Here is an 18822-nt window from a genome sequence, read left to right as displayed (position 1 = left end):
GGACACTGCTCGCCCCACCGCCCTAGGATTTAGCAGTGTAAGTGTCAGCCAGTGCTCTTCCTTGCTATTCATAGGTACCTCTTGGAGGGCATCCATCTGGGTGGGCGTTTGATAAGAACAAAGTCATATTTGACTGCAATTTCCACAACAGTCAAATAACCCGTTGATGTTAACCATCCTCACTCGCGCATGAAGGAAGTCTCTCAAACTTATGAAACTGTAAAAATAGGAAGACAGAGAGCAAGTTGAGTGTATATCTCCTCAATTACTGTGTCAATATTCAAGTAGTTCCACTTGGCAGACACACAGTCTTTCACTGTTTCACTTGGTTGCCTTCTATTCTGTCTCTTTAAATAAGATGTAATGGGTGGTGGAAAGAGCAAAAGAAATGAAGAAAGCCCCACATTTTGACAAATGGCCTCCTCTGGATAACATCTGTGATAAATGTATTCTGCAGGTTAACTGGACTGCTTTATTCTATTTAATATGGGTATTCACAATATATTTAACTAAGTTAAAAGTTTGATGTTTTGCCAGTCTTTGCCAGGCCAGCAGCATTGCTACTTTCTGAACAAAGACGCTCCAATCCATGATGGAAGGTGTCTGCAGGGTGCACTGCTTCATAAAATTCCTTTCAGACACCCAGGCCAGGTGCCTCAGATTCTAGAACTCATCCGACACCAAGTGTCCTACAACACACTGATTGGAAGCTGTGTGAAAAGGACTGTGCTGAAGGAAGGTATGTGGAGGTTTTGTATGCAAAAGCCTTGTTGCTCTGTATATAGGGAGTTTGCATATAGACATAAAGAAATAGAATTTCTACAGTGCAGAAGGAGACCATTTGGCCCATCGAGCACCCAACCTCGGTCCACTTCCCCACCCTATGCCTGTAACACCCCTAACCCCACCTAACCAGCACACTGTTGGACTGTGGGAGGAAACCGGAGCACTCTGATTAAACCCACACACACACACACACACACATAGAGATAAAGTGAAGACTCCGCACATACAGTCATCCAAGGCCAGAATTGAACCTGGGCCTCTGTTGCTGTGAAGCAGCGTGCTAACCACTGTGCCTCCCTTTTGTGAAACAGTTGTGCCCAGATTTGTTCTCCCCTATGAGGCAAACAGGAACTTGTTGGTCAGTTCTGCTGAAAATAGTTTCTGCAATTGAGCAAAAACAGGTTGAGCGTCCCTTATCCAAAGTATCGAAATCCACACTTTTTTTCAAGCGCCCTGCACATGCGCGGTTCCCAATGTTCCGTACATGCGCAGTACCCGATGCGCACTGTACATGCGTAGTTCCAAATGTTCCGCACATACGTAGTTCCCAATGCATGTGCTTGCGCAATTCCCAATGTGTGCTGCGGAGTATATTCCGAAACATTCTAAAATCCGACGCACACTCAGCCCAAGCATTTTGGATAAGGGCTATCCGACCATTATATGCTAGCAACTTCCCTGTGACTGCTTTTCCCTTGAAAAGACAACAGGATGAATTTGTTGTGACACAACGGAACCCGATGAAAAATGTGTGCAAAGCGCAGCACTCGTCAGCATGACTCTCCCAACTATTTTTTCAGGTTTGCCCCTCACTACCAGTTTGTGGCCAGTATCTGGCTAATAGGGCTGAGCACTGAGAAAGGGCAGGGGGCAGTGATTTGGCTACGTCAGTAGCCCTTAAAAGGCAGATGGGTAGTAAAACGTTTTGTAAAAGTTATGAATGTGATCTCTCCAGTCACAAAGGGCTAGTTGGGGAGAAAAGGTGGCTCAACAAAATCAATTGTCTGGCAAAATAAATCTGGATACGCAAACCAAGCCTGTGAGTTAGTGAGTAAGCGATGCTGCTCCCGAACCTTCTGGTTGCTCAATGGAATTCGCCGTTGTGCTGCTTGGCATTCATAAGAGCAGGAGGAGGCCATTCAGCCCCTCGAGCCTGTCGTGCCGTTCAGTGACATCATGGCTGACCTGTGGCCTAAAACCATATGCCTGCCTTTGGCCCACATCCTTTTATATCCTCGCCTAACAAAAATCTTGGAATTAAAATTTACAACTGTTCTAACTACAAATATTTGTGGGAGAGGATTCCAACCCTTTGAGTGAAGAAGTGCTTCCTAACATCTCTCCTGAACGGTCTGACCCTAACCTTAAAGACTATGCCCCTAGTTTTAGAATCCTCAACCAGTCAAATTAGTTTATCTTTAATTACCCTGTCTTTTCCTGTAAATATCTTGAAGGCTTCGATCACATCACCCCTTAACCTCCTCGGAAGTAGTCGTAAAAAAGTGACTTTCACCTCTGTGGTGTGCTACTTGTGGTGCAGGTTGGTCGCCAGTCTCCTTGCAGAAGGTGGCATCGGCCTGCAACTGGTTTCATGCTGACCTGAAGCTTGCAGAGCCAGTTTCACTTTGCCTGTAGCAGGTATGGTTTGAGGCATAAAGAGTGGTTGTGCATATACCAGCTCTTGTCCCTGCTGATCAACCTGGAATGCCTTCTTTCATAGACATACAATTTACAGTGCAGAAGGAGGCCAATCGGACCATTGAGTCTGCACCAGCCCTTGGAAAGAGCACCCCATTTAACCCCTTACCTCCGCCACATACCTGTAACCCAGCAACATCACCCAACCCTTTTGGGCACTAAGGACAATTTAGCATGGCCAATCCACCTAACAGCTCATCTTTTGGACTGTGGGAGGAAACCGGAGCACCCGGAGGAAACCCACGCAGACACGGGGAGAACATGCAGACTCCGCACAGACAATGACCCAGCAGGGAATCGAACCCGGGACCCTGGAGCTGTGAAGTGACAGTGCTATCCACTTGTGCTACCGTGCCGCTTTCACCTTGTGCCATCTCAGATATACCGCTTTTGAATTGTAACATTTTTCAAGAAGGTTCATCATTAAGCACTCAGGATAAAAGTCGGAGATTATGCAAACAACTGGGCTGCAAAATGGAACAACATGGTAAAAAAATCCTTTTAATAATTCTGTTGCTATGGTGCTGTCCCCTAGGATTCATTCCAAAAAGGTGACGTGAGCATCATGTATAAGCAGGCTGAAATCTTCAATCTGTTACAATATTCAAGTGAAAGTATGGCTCATTTCCAGCCAGGTCACTACAGGACCATCTGAAATTCTGACAGAAATATTAGTTCACCGATTCAGCGTCGCCTGCTTTTCCAGTCCCTATTGCCTGTTTTGCTTCTGCTCAGGGACCGTTCCAAATACTGTAATATATTGGGCTTTTTAAATTCTTTCTTGGGATGTGAGTGTAACCATCCCTAATTGCCCTTAACCTGAGTGGATTACCAAGCCACTTAAGAGGGTAGTTAAGTGTCAACCACAATGCTGTGTTTCTGGAGGCCAGACCAGGTAAGGACGGCAGATTTCCTTCCCTTAAGGACATCAGTAAACCAGATGGATTTTTATGACGATCAATAATGGTTTCAGCTTTATATTCCAGATCTTATTGGTTGAATTCACATTCTACCAGCTGGTGGGATTAGACCCATGCCCCAGAACATTAGTCTCTGGGTTACTAGTCTGGCGACATTATCACTACGCCGCCAACTTTTAAAAAATAAACACAAAATGAACAAATCCATACGGATCAAATACAATTTACAAGTCTCCCCCCCCCCCCCCCCCCCCCCCCCCCCCCCCCCGGCACCACTGATTGTTAAGGTTGAACAAAGGTACCCCCTCCGATGGGTGTAGGGCCCATTCAAGACAGCCACCAACCCCGCCCCTAAGGTGAGACAATGAAAAGCCCTTGGTCCCCGTCAGATCCCCATCCCCTCCCTCCCCCCCCCCCCCCCCCCCCACACACACACACACACACACACACACACATCCTCTCCTCTTTTCCCCCCTCCCCCACCACCAATCAAACAAGTTAGGCTCACTGAATTTTAATTAAACAGATCCAACAAGTCCACAGTTCCTCCCGCCACCTCACTCCCATTCACCATCTAAATCTTTACAGCTAGCAAAGGTAACCCCCACCCAGGGTGAGTGCACAAAGAAAAACAAAGCTCCTTGGTCCATCCCAGCTCAGTGAACCAAAATCCAACACAACTCCCCGGAGGCCTTATATTCCCCATACTACCACTCCTGACAACCGTAGCGCCCACATATCCAAGCATACTACAAAGACAAAATACAACACATCTTGAACCTAACCGTCACCATTAAAGTCTCAATCTTTAATCAAGTCCAAGTCCACGCTCCTTGACAAAAGCCTCTGCCTCCTCCAACGTGTTGAATAAATGATCTTTCAACCAAAAAGTTTCTCTGAGCCTCGCCGAGTACACCATACAAACCTGACTCCACTCCTGAATAGTGCTAACTTTGCCTTATTAAAAGCTGCATGCTGCTTTGCCAACTCCGCTCCGACAACTTGGTGTGTTCAGATGATGCTTCCTCCCCACCTCGGGTCCCAATTCACTTTGGCCCATTGCAGAACCCGCTCCTTCTCTGGAAGCGGTGGAATCCATTAATCACCGCCCATGGCGGCTCATTCACTCGAGGCTTCCGCCAGAGTACTCGGTGAGCCCGATCCAACTCTGAAGGGGACACTCGCTCATCCCCCTCCAACAGCTTGGCAAACATCGGTCGACTTCAGACCCTCCATCCCCTCTGGTAACCCCACTATTCTGAGGTTCCAATCTCCTCGATCTGTTCTCCAAGTCATCCACCTCAGCCCTCAGGGTCTTGTTCCTCTCCTCCACCAGCAGCATTTCAGCTTCCAGCGAGGTGATTCGATTCTCATGCTGTGACAAGGCTGCCTCCACGCCCTTGAGCACCTCTCCAAACTCCTTCACAGCCCCGAGGTTTTTTCCAGCTTCTCCCGAATCGGGCCACATATATGGTCCATCACTCACCGTACGCCCCGCCCCCCCCCCCCCAGAAAGAGTCAGACCTTCCTGAATCACTCGGTAATTGTTTTTACAGCCATAAAACTTCCTAGACCACTTCAGAGGGCGTTAAGAATCAACAACAGCATGAAACTGTAGTCAGTTGCTGGCAAGCAACTTTCCAATGCTGAAATTTAATTATGGACCAGTTTTGTTTTGACATCAATCTGGCAGCTGTCATGATTATTGTTCTGATGTATGCTCACAATTACCAAATTTGTTGAATTCAATCTTGTAACATGCCGTAATGAGATTTGAACTCATTATACACAGAGTCACTTATTATAAAAACAAGGAAGTGTGATATTGGTAGCGACATGGTTGGAATATTGAATGGAGTTCAGCATCTGTAGGATGTTCATGTCATGAGGCTATAGTTGTGGTGAAAATTGTGGATTTGTTTTTACTGGAACAGAGAGGAAATCAATCTTTTGTGGTTCACTCTCGCAAATAATTTAATAATTCTAAAATCTTCTGTTAGCTCTCATCCTGACCAAGAACTGGATGGCAATCCCTAAAATTAATTTCAGAGTAAGAGAAAGAGGACAATGTCTTGGACAAATCAGGACTAGACCTCGTTCCAGGGGTGGAAAGAAACAGCAGGGACCCACCTTCCAATCTGCTGATCAGAACAGTTGTAAAATGGTCTTTCTTTTAAAAGAAAGAAAGGAATTTTGTTCCTTTTCTGTGTTGCTTTCTTATTCTGTCTGAATCATTTGATTGCAGATTTACCTGGTCGCTTGCAATTTGAGGTGTGCCCACTGATTGATACCAGCTTCAGCCTGTCCTTCCAGCACCCAGTCAATGACTCACTCGTCTGTGGTATGCTACTTTACAGTCTCAAATCTTTAAATAGTTTCTATGTAAAGCCATTTTGTAGAATACCCATTACTGCGACTAGGTTCGGAAACATCAGTTTTTGTAACTGCTCAGAAAATGCCTGCAGCAACACGAAATCTACTTTTGTTATGATGCAGTTTTCTCCCCCCCAGGGTGCGCTTTTCTCTGAATCTTTGATCTCTAACTGGTACTGAAGTACAGATTATACAGTCAGTGCCCAGCAGTATCTTGTATCATTTTTCATGTAAGAGCTGGGTGGCAAGTGTCCGTGTTCTGTACAGGCCAGCAACTGAACCTAGGATCTTCCTGTGTTCGCACTGGTTAGTGCACTCAATCATCTGGCGTGAGCCTCTTAGAATCATAGAAGGAGGCCGTTCAGACCTTTGTACCTGTGCTGGCTTTTTGAAAGAATTAGTTCCCACTCCTGTTCTAGCCCTATAGCCCTGCAAATGTCTCCCTTCAAGTGTTTATCCAATTCCCTTTTGAAGCTTATTATTGAATCATCTTCCATCTCCCTTTTCAGGGAGTGCTTTCTAGATTATAACAATTCACTTTTGCCAGTTCCATTAAACAAGGAGGGGGCACCCAGCTTTGAACTGGGGATTTCTTGATCTTCGGTCAAATGCTCTACCTTTGAGCTAATACCCTTTGGAACCATAGAATCACTATAGTGCAGAAGGAGACCATTTGGCCCGTCTATTCTGCGCCAACCCTCGGAAAGAGCATCCTGCCTAGGCCCACTCCCCTCCCCTATCCTAATAGAAGATTTTAGTTTAGACGGGCAGCATGGTCGGCGCAGGCTTGAAGGGCCGAAGGGCCTGTTCCTGTGCTATACTTTTCTTTGTTTTATGCCCGTAACCCCACCTAACCTGCACATCTTTGGCTTTTATCAAAATAATTTTTTAAGGATCTCTAGACTTTCTCAGACTGCATCTTGTTCAGTTATTTTTAAATGTCGCCTTTGTTCTAAACAATCAATGTTATTTTGAAGGCTCCCAAAGAGTAATCGGTATTCAGTTCTGTTCTCGGTAGCTACTCCATTTCAATTTTCAATGCTGTTTATTTTGCCAGTTGTGATGGATGTGCTGGACTCGAGGCAAGTGAGCTGTAAGCTGTATAAAGGACTATCTGATGCCCTCATCTGTACTGATGACTTCATTGCCAGAGTGGTACAGCGGTAAGGGTCTTCTCTATGCTGAATACATTGCTGAAAATTTGGGATTCTTGGGTGGGATTTACCGTCACCCAGTAACTCAAATTCCGTCTTTATCCAGTAACATTTAGAGATTTATACCAGAGTTTTGGAGATCGCGTTCTCCAGTAGTCTGGTGGGAAGAGGCATTGTTTGATTTTGCGCTGTCACAACGTGAACAGAAGCTCTCGGACTCAGTTTCAGGTCAGCATTCTGGGCTCAAGAGAGGAAGATTCAGCCAGGGTATTCCATCTCTATTACTTTCCTGCTAGTTGTCCTGGAAAATACACACAAGTTGGGCAATCGGGAGAAAGAAAATAGCACTGATTGTGATACCACCCATAGCTGAATAATCTGTTCATAACTCAATTTCTCAGTTTGAAGACTAGCCACTTTTGGGCTGTCTGTTAACATCAAATAATGTCTGAAAAGGATTTCCTTCAATAAAGGGAGGAGAAAATCAGTAAGGAAGACGTATGAGCTTGAATTCTTTTAGTTCCAATGTTCCATGCAACGAGACATGGGTGTCCTTGTACACCAGCCACTGAAAGTAAGCATGCAGTTGCAGCAGATGGTAAAGAAGGGAAATGGTATGTTGGCCTTCATAGCGAGAGGATTTGAGTACAGAGGCAGGGATGTGATGTCTTGCTGCAATTATACAGGGCCTTGGTGAGGCCACACCTGGAATATTGTGTGCTTGCTATAAAGGCAGTGCAGTGAAGGTTTACCAGACTAATTCCTGGGATGGTGGGACTGATATATGAGGAGAGATTGAGTCGGTTAGGATTATATTCGCTGGAGTTTAGAAGAATGAGAGGGTATTTCATCGAAACCTATAAAATTCTAACAGGACTAAGTAGAGTAGATGCAGGAAGGATGTTTCTGATGGCGAGGGAATCCAGAATCAGGGGTCGCAGTCTGAGGATACAGAATAGACCACTTAGGACCTAGAGTGTGGTGAGCCTGTGGAATTCATTATCGCAGGAAGTAGTTGAGGCCAAAACATTGTATGTTTTCAAGAAGGAGTTAAATATGGCTCTTGGAGCTAAAGGGATCAAAGGATATGGGGGAAAGCGGGATCAAGTTACTGAATTGGATGATCAGACATGATAAGGAATGGCGGCGGAACAGGCTCGAAGGACCGAATTTCCCCCTCCTATTTTCTATGTTTCTGTTACTTGGGGACTTTTGCAGAAAAAGGCTATTGCAGTAGTTAATTCCTGTAATGCTTATTTTTTCTAGTTGGTCTTCAAGGCAGCTGATAGGCAACAATACATAAGACAGTAAGAGTACAGCTACGGAGCTTTACTTTAAGATGGCATCAGTAGGACAAAGAAGAAAAGAAGATTAATTTACAGATGATGGCAGGATACTGTTTACATAAAGAGCCTTCAATCTGTGGAATGGCCTTCATTGTGGGAATATGTTGGAATTATTTCAGATTTAGTTAGATACTGTGGCATGATTCTCTTCTGAATGAATGAGCTTCAATGGGCCGCCTACGTTTGCATAAAGTGTAATGTGGAATGAAGTGGGCTCACATTTTTTTATAAAGCTGAGCTTCAGATAAAGGCACGGTGCTTTTTGTCTTATTGAATTCTACTTCGAGATCGAGCTGGACAGTTTTCTACCATGGACAAATTCTGGGGGGGTGGAAACACTTTAAATTAAATTTGGGTGATGTTACTGATATCACATGTGTTTTACAGGTGTATGTCCATCCCCGTGACGATGCGAGCAATCCGTCGAAAGGCTGAGACCATCCAAGCAGACACACCGGCCTTGCCCCTCATTGCAGAGACAGTTGAGGACATGCTGAAAAGGAATCCACCCCCAGCGACCAGTCCCGGCTACAGCACACAACTGGGCAACAATCCAGCAAGTGGCACCACTACTCCGACCAGTACCTTTCCCGGCCCCATTTCCACCATCTTCAATTTGGGAAACATGGGTGTGAAGGAAAGGCATGAATCGGGGCACGGGGAGGATTCCTTTAAGGTAAACCAGAACCCGATTCTGACTAGTTTGCTGCAAATTACAGGGAGTGTTGGTTCATCCATTGGTTCAAGCCCTACACCACCCGGCCATACACCACCATCAGTATCTTCCCCGGCAAGTAATACCAAAAACCACCCCATGCTCATGAACTTGCTCAAAGACAACCCAAGCCAAGATTTCTCGACACTGTATAATAGTAGTCCTTTGGAGAGGCAAAATTCTTCATCAAGCTCTCCTAGAATTGATGTGGCTTCAAGTAGTACGAAACAGAAAAAGAAGAGGACGAGGTCGCAAACAGATAAGCCCAAGCAGCAACAGACTGAGGAGGACTTCCAGAGAGAACTCATCTCCATGGACTTTGATGCTCCAAACAGTGTCTTTGATGTAAACCTGGCCGGAGATTCTTTGGACACTCCTCATATTACCCCAGCCCCAAGCCAATGTAACACACCACCTACTACATACCCTTCAACGGTGGTGCATGCTCAGCAGTCCAGTATGCAGAGAATGGTGCGCCTACCTAGTACAGACAGCATTGGAGCTGATGTCACAGAGATTCTATCCGATATTGCAGAACAGACAGCTAAGCTGGCCACCACCGGAGACAATTGCCAGTCCATTGGGACGCCTGTCCGTGATTCTTCAAGCTCTTCTCATTCCGCTGTAAACAGTACGTTTGACGCGGATGTTTTTCAAGGTGAAAGTAATGAGAACACGTACACTGATCCTGCAGATTTAATAGCAGATGCTACTGCTACTCCAACCAGTGACTCTTCAAACCAGTTTTTTCCTGATGGAGTTGATTTTTTATTAGATAATCAAAGCGGCAACAATTTTGTGAGTGGCTATTTTGATGAGAACAGCCAGAGTGAAGATGTCGACGACTCAAAGAGTTTTGCTTCACATCCACTTGCCTCAATAAATGTGCAGACAATGAGTGGTGACACTGGAGATCGCTCTAAAGGGAGCAGCCATACAGACATGGTGGATTTCAGTATGTTTACGAGTGGCAGTAAGTCTTTAGGACCATCTGATGTCGTGGAACATAGTGGGAATCAGAGTCCTTTGTTGAGCACAGTTGAAGTCGGAAAAATGGACAAATCTCAAAAGCAGCGATGTGGTAAGGAAGGAAATGGCAGTGGAAGTAGCAATTTATCAGGAATAGGCATTGATGGAAAGCCTGGGAAACGCACCAGGACACCATCGAATGAAGGCAAAAGCAAAGAAAAACCTCCAAAACGTAAGAAAACTGACTCGGAAAGTAAGTCCCCATCTCATAGTGTGTCAAGTCGTCCTTTCACTCCACCAGCAAGTACCACCGGCTCCAAATCTCCTGGGAGTTCTGGCCGCTCACAGACGCCACCTAGTGGGGCTACACCTCCAATTCCAAAAATCACAATTCAGATTCGCAAAGAGATGGTTGGCAAATCGTCTTCACATAGTCAGTTTGGATCAGGACCTTCATCCAGCAGTAAAAGTCATCACTCTCATTCATCCAATTCCTCCTCCTCCAGCAAAGCGAAAAGCAACAAATCCGAAGGCTCTTCCAGTTCCAAAATGAGCAGCAGCCTTTATTCAGGTCAAAGCACCAGTTCGAGCCAGTCCAAGAGTTCTTCTCAGTCTATGGGAAAACCCAGCTCTTCTCCAGTCACCAAACATGGGTTGACCAGTAGTAGCAGCTTGAGTTCCAGCAATAGTAGTAGCAACAAAATGAAACCTCAAGTTAAGTCATCATCTTCCCTGGTTAATCCATCTGGCGGAAAACCCAATGTGTCTCCCTCCCACTCAAGACCTTCAGGCAACTCGGACAAGCTTTCATCACCGTTGAAGCCCATTCCAGGGACTCCACCGACGAAAGCTAAATCTCCAGTTAGCTCTGGCTCAGGAGGTTCTCACATGTCGGGGTCTAGTTCCAGTTCAAGCATGAAACAGTCCTCTGGTATGGCTTCCTCCAGTTCTTTGAGCCAGAAGCCTCCAACCTCCACCTCTTCTTCCTCCTCGTCCTCTGCTTCCTCAATGTCTTCATCTCAAAATGCTCATGGAAATTTAATCAAGGGAAAATCTCCAAGTCGAACCAAGAAGCCATCCTTGACTGCAGTGATTGACAAATTGAAACATGGTGTGGGTGGTGTAGGTGGTTCGGGTACAGAAGACTGTCCAGATGGTCAAATGGCTGCAGCAACAATGCCCTCTACACATAGCTTGCCATCCAAGCACAATATGTCCCCTGCAGATTATCAGGGTAAGCGAGAGAAAAGCGACAAAGAAGGAAAATCCAAGGTCTCTGTCTCAGGCAGCTCGGGTGACAGTGGAAAGAAATCTTCCGACTCCAAGAATGGTGGCGGTACTGGTGTGGCAAAAATTATCATTAGCAAACATGATGGTGGTTCTCCCAGCATCAAGGCCAAAGTAACCTTGCAGAAGCCAAGTGACGGTAGTGGTGATGGTTTGAGACCTCAGATAACTGGCGCGAAAAACTATGGCTCACCTTTGTTCAGTGGTTCAACACCAAAACACGAACGGTGTTCACCAAGTTACAGCAAGTCTCCTGCCTACACCCCTCAAGGTGGAGATAGTGGCAGCGAATCGGGATCATCGTTTGCTGAGAAATCCCACCAGAACAGTCCAAGCTCAGATGACGATATCCGGCCACTCCCCGAGTACAGCTTAGAAAAGCATAAAAAGCACAAAAAGGAGAAGAAGAAAGGGAAGGACAAGGATCGGGACAGGGATCGGGACCGTGACAGAGACAGGGAGAAGAAAAAATCTCACTCCAGCATCAAACCAGAAAGTTGGTCAAAGTCTCCTATTTCAACTGACCAATCCTTATCTATGGCAGGGAACACATCCCTGAACTCCGAACGGTCATCTCGCCCCAGCCCAGCATTTTTAATTGGCGAGGATGATGACCTCATGAATGTGGCTCTGATTGGTAACTGAAATGAAGTGCATTGTTCTTAAAGCAAGACTGTCTATTGTACAACTATAGTATTTTGTTGCTGATTATACGAGGTTCTTTGCTTTAAGCTGGTAACTCGTCCCGATTCTGACATGCCTCAGATCTGCCAACGTGTTCGTAACAACATTTTCAAAGTGTTAAGTTTGTCATTATTTTTGATATGAGCAATCACTTATCAGACAGTGTACGTGAAATGTAACTTTTTTGTACATTTTTGAGGAGTTGGGCTTTGTCAAGTTTTCCATAAACATTTTTTTGCCTTCCCTCACTATCAGAGTTTTTGAAGTTGTGCAAGATCCACCCAAGTGTGGCGACCCTTGTATGAAGACTCCCTCCCCCAAAACAAAGGGTTGGACTCAGAAAAGTCTTAACAAAGCTTTGCAGCTTTAATTCCCGGCTCAATCGTACTTGTGTTTGGCTCCCACATTTTGCAACTTTTTTTATTAGCCGAAATCCATTTTAAGATCAGAAGAGGCTGAGGCTTTGTGTGCTAAAAGTCTTTCATTGTTTTCAGATGAAAGTGGTCCATGTGAGAATTTTCTCCTCGTCTCCCATCCCGCATGCAAAAGATAGATTTTATTTAACTGTTCACAAGGCCCAGCTTCTTTTATGTAAAAACCCAAGATGCTTTAACATGCTTTATTTTTAACTATTTATTAATCTCTTAATTTCAGTGTTTTTTCATGTGCTTCGTGAAATCATTTTAATAGTTTCTAAAGCCTCTTTGTACATTTTGAAGTCAACGGTTGTGCGTTGCTTTGAATACGCAGATTGTGCTGCAATTCACTTTATCTCATTTTTATGAAGTGTAAGAATATGTACTATTATTTGTATTAATACTTTGAGGCTGATGGTTTTGTTTATTTGAAGGATGTTTCCATAATCTTTGTCACATTCTGTCAAAATTCAGTGTGAGAATTTGTCTTTCAATTCTTCCCAGGTACTCCTAGTTTCATACCATGAGTTGGGGGATAAAGGATTTTGCGTACAAAAGGAACCAAAGGGCTTAAACTGAAAGCATTCACCCATTATCTGAAAATTGAACCGGCCAAACTCTGTAACTGATCTCCCAGATGCGTGGTAACATAACCATTAGTACGTAAATGTTCGCTCTGTCGTGCTGGTGATGGATTGGTGCCCCCATGAGACCATTACTTAATTGTATGCAAATGTTGTTCCCGAAAAAAGGGAGAGAGACCTGACGTAGAATGGTATCTGCAGCTACACGATGCTCAAATTCCATGGCGATAACTCTTTATGATGCCCAGGAGAAAAAGACGATTGGTACCAAAATGGGACAGCACTTAATTGGAAAACTCAAGAGCGCATGTGCTAACTTCACATTCCGGGGGTGGGGTTGTGGGTGGTGGTGGGGGAGGGGCGGGGGGGAAGAGTACTCATTTGATGTACGTTTACTGGAATAGTGAGGCATCTTTAAAGCAATTGTATCACCCATGCAATAAGACCGTGAAAAGCGTAGGCCAATGCTCAACCTGGCCCTGTCCCTTTGCTGGATGGAAATTTCAATTTGAGACTTCAGGAATGAAGAAAAGGATCCAGATTGGACACTCTGAACTTAAAAAGGAAGGATTTTCCTCTGTTGTTCTGACACCAGACTTTAGTAAAAGCTACAGATCTTTCTTCAAAAATCTTTTACAATATATTTGCAAGTGTAGCATAACTGTGCCAACTGTCCAAATCCACCTCAAAATAAATGTTGAAGTCCTGAAAATTAAATTTGGGATCCTAAATCGTTATGAATTGGTCAAGATCTCAACAGCGGTTCAGATAATGGAAGAGGTTTTTTTTCTATTGCCTTGCATGTCGTTGTCCAGTTTGGCCAAAGAAATCATACTCCGTAGTATTGCCAAATAAAGGGTCATTGGCATTTTGCTCAATTGTTTAATGATTTTGATTAATGATAGTTCCAATTTATCCAGTGTGTAAGGGTGACTACTGAATGTACTGAACAGCTGTGAAGGGTCTGTGACCAGAATCTAATAGGTTGTGTTGTGCACGTTGCGGGAACTTTATAACTGAGCATGAGAGAAAGACTGGCATTTCTGGATTGGACACTTGTTATGCACCCCACCTGATTTTGCTTTGCCACTGAAGCGAATGGAACAAAAATCTTTTGGGCATTAATGGACAGATGATTCACACCGCCAGTGTTCCACCCAAGCTCATAAGTGAAAATTATCCCCATTCTCTTATTTTTGAGCAGTTCTCTCGATCAGTGTCAGACCAACTTTAAGAGTATTTACTTTCCTCTTCCCAGTGACCTCAGCTCAGAATCTCTTATCCAGTGTGCATTTGTTGCAACAGTGTGTCCTTCACCTTTACCTATATCATCCCTCCCCATTGCTTGGTCCTCAAGGCACTGACTAAAATCTTAAAAGGTAGTGGGGAATACAAACATTAGTTGCCAACCATTATTGCACCCAAGTAGCCACCTTCTGTAGGCCATGGCAACAAGTGCCAGTGGACTCTTTGACTCTGAAGGGTGTTGTTCCAAAGCCAGTAGTCCTGTTCTTGACGAACATCCTGTGCAGTTGCAGTTTCCAATCAGTATCACATGATGGTAATCAGGAACAGAAAAGTGGGCTGATCGTTGCCCACCATTGGCGTTGGGTCAACCCCAACCGCAGCCTTGCGAACCCACCCTGTTTTTATTGCTTGAAGCATGTGCATTTTGTGTTTGGGCATACCTTGTTTTTTGGGTAGGAGAATACGTAGATTGTAGTAGTTTCTTCATGGAGGTGCAGATGATTCCCTGTTGTCAGGAAATAAAGTATTTTAGGGAATACTGTCGGGTGTCATGAGAAAGTATCTCATACAAGATTGACGACTTTAATTGTGAAATTGAAGACATCAGTCAGGTATAATTTTTAAATATTTCGATTTGAGAAAAAATTGACAATGTTAAAATATGATTTGATACACTGAGAAATGTTTTCAAAGTATGAAATTGAGTCCCATCATTAATGAATTACTGTCTTTAATTAAACCTGTAATTTTTAAATACAATCGCTTTCATTCATATTGGTTTTGTCAGCAGAGCGTTACAGTTCAAAATTATATTGGGATTGAGATGGGTGAAAGCCACAATTTTAGCAACATGCACTTCGGATTGCATTTGGCACAGTTCCGCAGCTCTGAATAAATGGAGATGCAGCGACTTTCTCAAGAACTGTGTTTTATGAACCCTGGCGAAACACGGGTGTGACACCAAATTTTAGAAGCAAATCATTACAGCACAGGAGCAGGCTATTTGGCCCATCGAGTCTACACCAGTGGTTTTTTTCCATGTGAGCCACTTATCAAATCCACTATTTTGCTTGCTCCCCACACCCTTTTTGAACTCCTCTCTTTTGAGCATCTATCTAAATCTCTTGCAAGTGATTCTATGGGCTGTGTTTCAATTAGGATCTATGACTGAAATTTCTGAATTCTCCACATCTGTTTTTAAAAAAAAAAAAATCTTTGTTTTAATCTTTTTGGAGATTATTGTAAATTGGGTCGCTTTGCGAAATAAAAATAGGAAATGCTCGAAGTGCCAAACTGGGTTTGTAAGCCGCCTAAAGGGAAAAGTAGGTAAGTTGTGGTTGGGCTTCTTCCCTGAACAGCTCCACCTGCAATTTGTGATACATCCTTCTCTCCCAGCTGCTGACTGGCCCGAGATAGCTCCAACATTTTGTGCTTTTATTTAAATTTACAGCACGATGGTTTTCTTTTTAACCCTCTCTGCAATTGATGAATATGAAGTGTAACGACCACTGTTTATGAATTTTGAATCAGTTCTACTTTCATAAGTGTATCTTCAGTTATTGGAACTAGATTAATATTCAGTGGGTAGGAAAAGAGCACACAATTCCATGAAAAATCTAAACTTTTATTGAGTATTGATGTATGGGTCATATTCAATCATGCTAGTAGGCGGCAATGATCAGGCACGGTCTTATTGAATGGCGGAACAGGCTAGAGGGTCCAAATTGCCGTATCTTGCTCCTAGTTTGTGTAATGGTGCCAGAAACATCAACTTAGGCCTTGTTCATCAAAACTAACTAGAAACAAATAGGCATTTCTTGGTGTATTGTTGGATTTTTGATTTATATAGAAAATGGAATAAGCTGGACCCACTGATGTACAACTTACAAATGCTTTCACTTGGTGTGTGTGCCTGGATAGGTGATGTAACATCTGTTCCCAGCAGCCTGGAGAGCAAAGTTGCTCCTTTGTATTAAGCTAAGCAGGACAGACCAGAATACCTAACTTTTCATTCCTCACCCGTGCTGAGTTTTAACTTGTATCTTGTGGCTTTGGTTTCCCTAGGATTTAAGGGAAGAGAAAAACATCCTTAATTCCTCATCACTGCTCAGTTACCTCTGCCGAAAAATGTGTGGGAGCTAGGCAGAGACCCAAGAGCAGACAGCCAGTCTAGCCCAGAATGAATGAGGAAACCTTGGTTAGGCACCAGAGGGCACCCTGGAACTACCCCAGCAAGAATCAGTGATGGCAGTAATAGCAGAGAAAACTGGTGCAGTGAAACCATTTTAGCATTCCTGTTGAACTGAAGATTGCATTTCCCCCACTCTCCCAATTAGGCAGCCATTTAGAAGTGTTCATTGGTTGAGGTGATTGGTTGGCTCTGTATATAAAAATGAAAGTCAAAGTGTGACTGCTTTTAAATTATTTCCAGAAACGTTCAGATGTTATGGTTTTTTTAAAAGAAGCTATTTTTATACGTATTTTGGGATAACACCTTGTAATTTCTCTTTGTATAGTGATCTTATGGTGTGGCAACTAAGATTCCCAGTGTTTGCCTAAAGCCGATGTAGGTAAAGAAAATGGGGGGTGACTTTTGGTATTTTATTGAGCAATTCTTTGCTTTTTCTTTCCATCCAACATGTAAATGATTTGCAATTTCCTCATATTTAGCATGAAGGCTCGACTTGTGCCATACCTTTTTACAAAATGTAGATTTTTCTTTCTGTCATGGGCGTTGCAGTAGAGGGTGTTACTTGCAGGAAATGAAATGCAGTTGGAAGTAAACGTTTTAGCAGGAGCATTTGCACCTGTTAACATTGCATTTGCAGGAACCTGGTCTGTACACTGCAATGTTGAATGTTTCTGCATTGTAATTTTGATGTTGGTATTGCAAATGTTTTGCTTCAAAAATAAATTGTGGGGAAGCTGGGGATGATTTGAAGTGCAATGTCCTTTCATTTTTGCTAACTGTGTTTGGCTGCAGCCCGGATTATTGGATTTGGAGGCCTTCAAGGATTACCATTTAGAATTTTAGAAGGATATATAGCACAGAAGAAGGTATTTCATTTCACAATAGGGCTGCCCTACCAATTCCACTCCACTCCTTTTAAGTATTTACCCAGTTGCCGTTTGAATGTTACTATTGAATCTGCTTCCACTATGCCTTAATGCAGAGAATTATAGATTTTTACAACTTGCTAAGTTTAAAAAAAAAAAAGGAATTCTGCATGCCATTTCTGGTTCTTTAATGTCTGTCCACTGATTGCTAACTTTCCTGCCATTGAGAATAGTTTGTCTTTTTACTCTTCCCAAAATCATTCCATGATTTTGAACATCTCTCTCAAATATCTTAATGTGAATGAGAGATGAATGATTAACTTGACCTGAAATATTAACTCTGTTTCGTTCCATAGTTGCTGCCTGATCTGCTGGGTATTTCCAGCACTTCTTGTTTTTATTTCAGATTTTCAGCATCTGCGGTATTTCGCTTATCTTAACCTTCTCACCTGAAGAACAATCCCAGCTTCTTTAGTCTTGCCACATAACTGAAGACCCTCATCCCTTTCTTTATAATAAATCTCTCCTGCAATCTTTCCAGGATGTAGACATCTTCATGTTTGATGGACAGACTTGAACACCGTATTCGAGCTGGGGCCTAGCAAGTGTGTTCTAAACGTTGCGCATATTTTTTTTGCTTTATACTCACTGCCTCAATTGATAAAGGATCCCATGTGCTTTTTAAACAGCCTTCGCAACCTGTTCTGCCGCCGTCAAAGATTTATGTACATACACTACCAGATTGCTCTGTTAATGCACCCCTTTAAAAATTGTAAATTTAAAAATGTAAATAAAATTTTAATTACTTGTGACATACATTTACATTGTCTCGATCCAATTCCTCGTAGGATGCAGTACATTGCAGTACTGCGAATTGCCATTGTTGAAGTAGTAGATTTATTTTTGACCTCACAGTCAGCTACTGTGGGTCAGTTTGAAGTGTCACACTTGGGATGATCCAAATTTATGTGAGGGCGGTTACTCCGTTTAACTTATTAGCCTTGGGCAAACTTTATGCCAGGTTTTTCAAACTGCTGGTCGCAACCTGCAGATGAGTCACGGGTGGATCATGGAGCGATTGGTTGCGGTATTCCCGATCTTGGGTTAAGGGCCCAACAGCTGCGACTGGCTTTTAAGAATGCCAGCTGTGACCGGCTTTTAATTTGAGAATTCCGGCCGCGACTGGCCTTTAAATGCGAAAGATACAGTCTTCCCGTCAGAAATGGCGGCATAGACCAGGTCATGCGCCCGGCACGTACCTCTGTGCTTTTGGTGTGAACTCACGGAGGATAGATTCCTCCATTTTCTAGCTGCCAGTAAGCAAGTCAGCAGGACTGTGAAAAACTGAAGATTGTTTTGTTTGAAGGAAGAGAGGACCAGAGACACAAACAGACCAGGATCTCACAACTGAATCTGCTGGAGAGAGCTGCACAGGAGAGTCCATGGCAGGATAAAACAATGCTAGTGTTAGCTGCAGACAGAACTCCAGGGTCTCTGATGAACAGCCTACTAAGAAGAAACTGAAATTGGGAACAAAGCAGTATAAAGATGATTTCTTGGGTATGGCTTTGTCAATTGTGCTGAT

The 18822-nt window shown here is 43.6% G+C and overlaps 1 protein-coding gene across 1 annotated transcript in view; it reads left to right on the top strand.

Moving 5' to 3' along the window:
* The window catches only part of med1 (mediator complex subunit 1), a 53675-nt gene extending 40405 nt beyond the window's left edge, over nt 1-13270 (top strand). Inside the window, exons 14-17 of the mRNA XM_072487425.1 lie at nt 538-739; nt 5650-5745; nt 6835-6940; nt 8665-13270. Coding sequence (XP_072343526.1) covers nt 538-739; nt 5650-5745; nt 6835-6940; nt 8665-11893 — 3633 coding nt within the window. The 3' untranslated portion in view covers nt 11894-13270. The remainder of the gene's footprint in view (nt 1-537; nt 740-5649; nt 5746-6834; nt 6941-8664) is intronic.
* The last annotated feature ends 5552 nt before the right edge of the window (nt 13271-18822 follow it).

Source organism: Scyliorhinus torazame, chromosome 21 (assembly GCF_047496885.1).
Source record: "Scyliorhinus torazame isolate Kashiwa2021f chromosome 21, sScyTor2.1, whole genome shotgun sequence".
Classification (NCBI taxonomy): domain Eukaryota; kingdom Metazoa; phylum Chordata; class Chondrichthyes; order Carcharhiniformes; family Scyliorhinidae; genus Scyliorhinus; species Scyliorhinus torazame.
The sequence above is the reverse complement of the archived record's forward strand: the minus strand, read 5'-3'. Positions and strand labels throughout refer to the sequence as shown.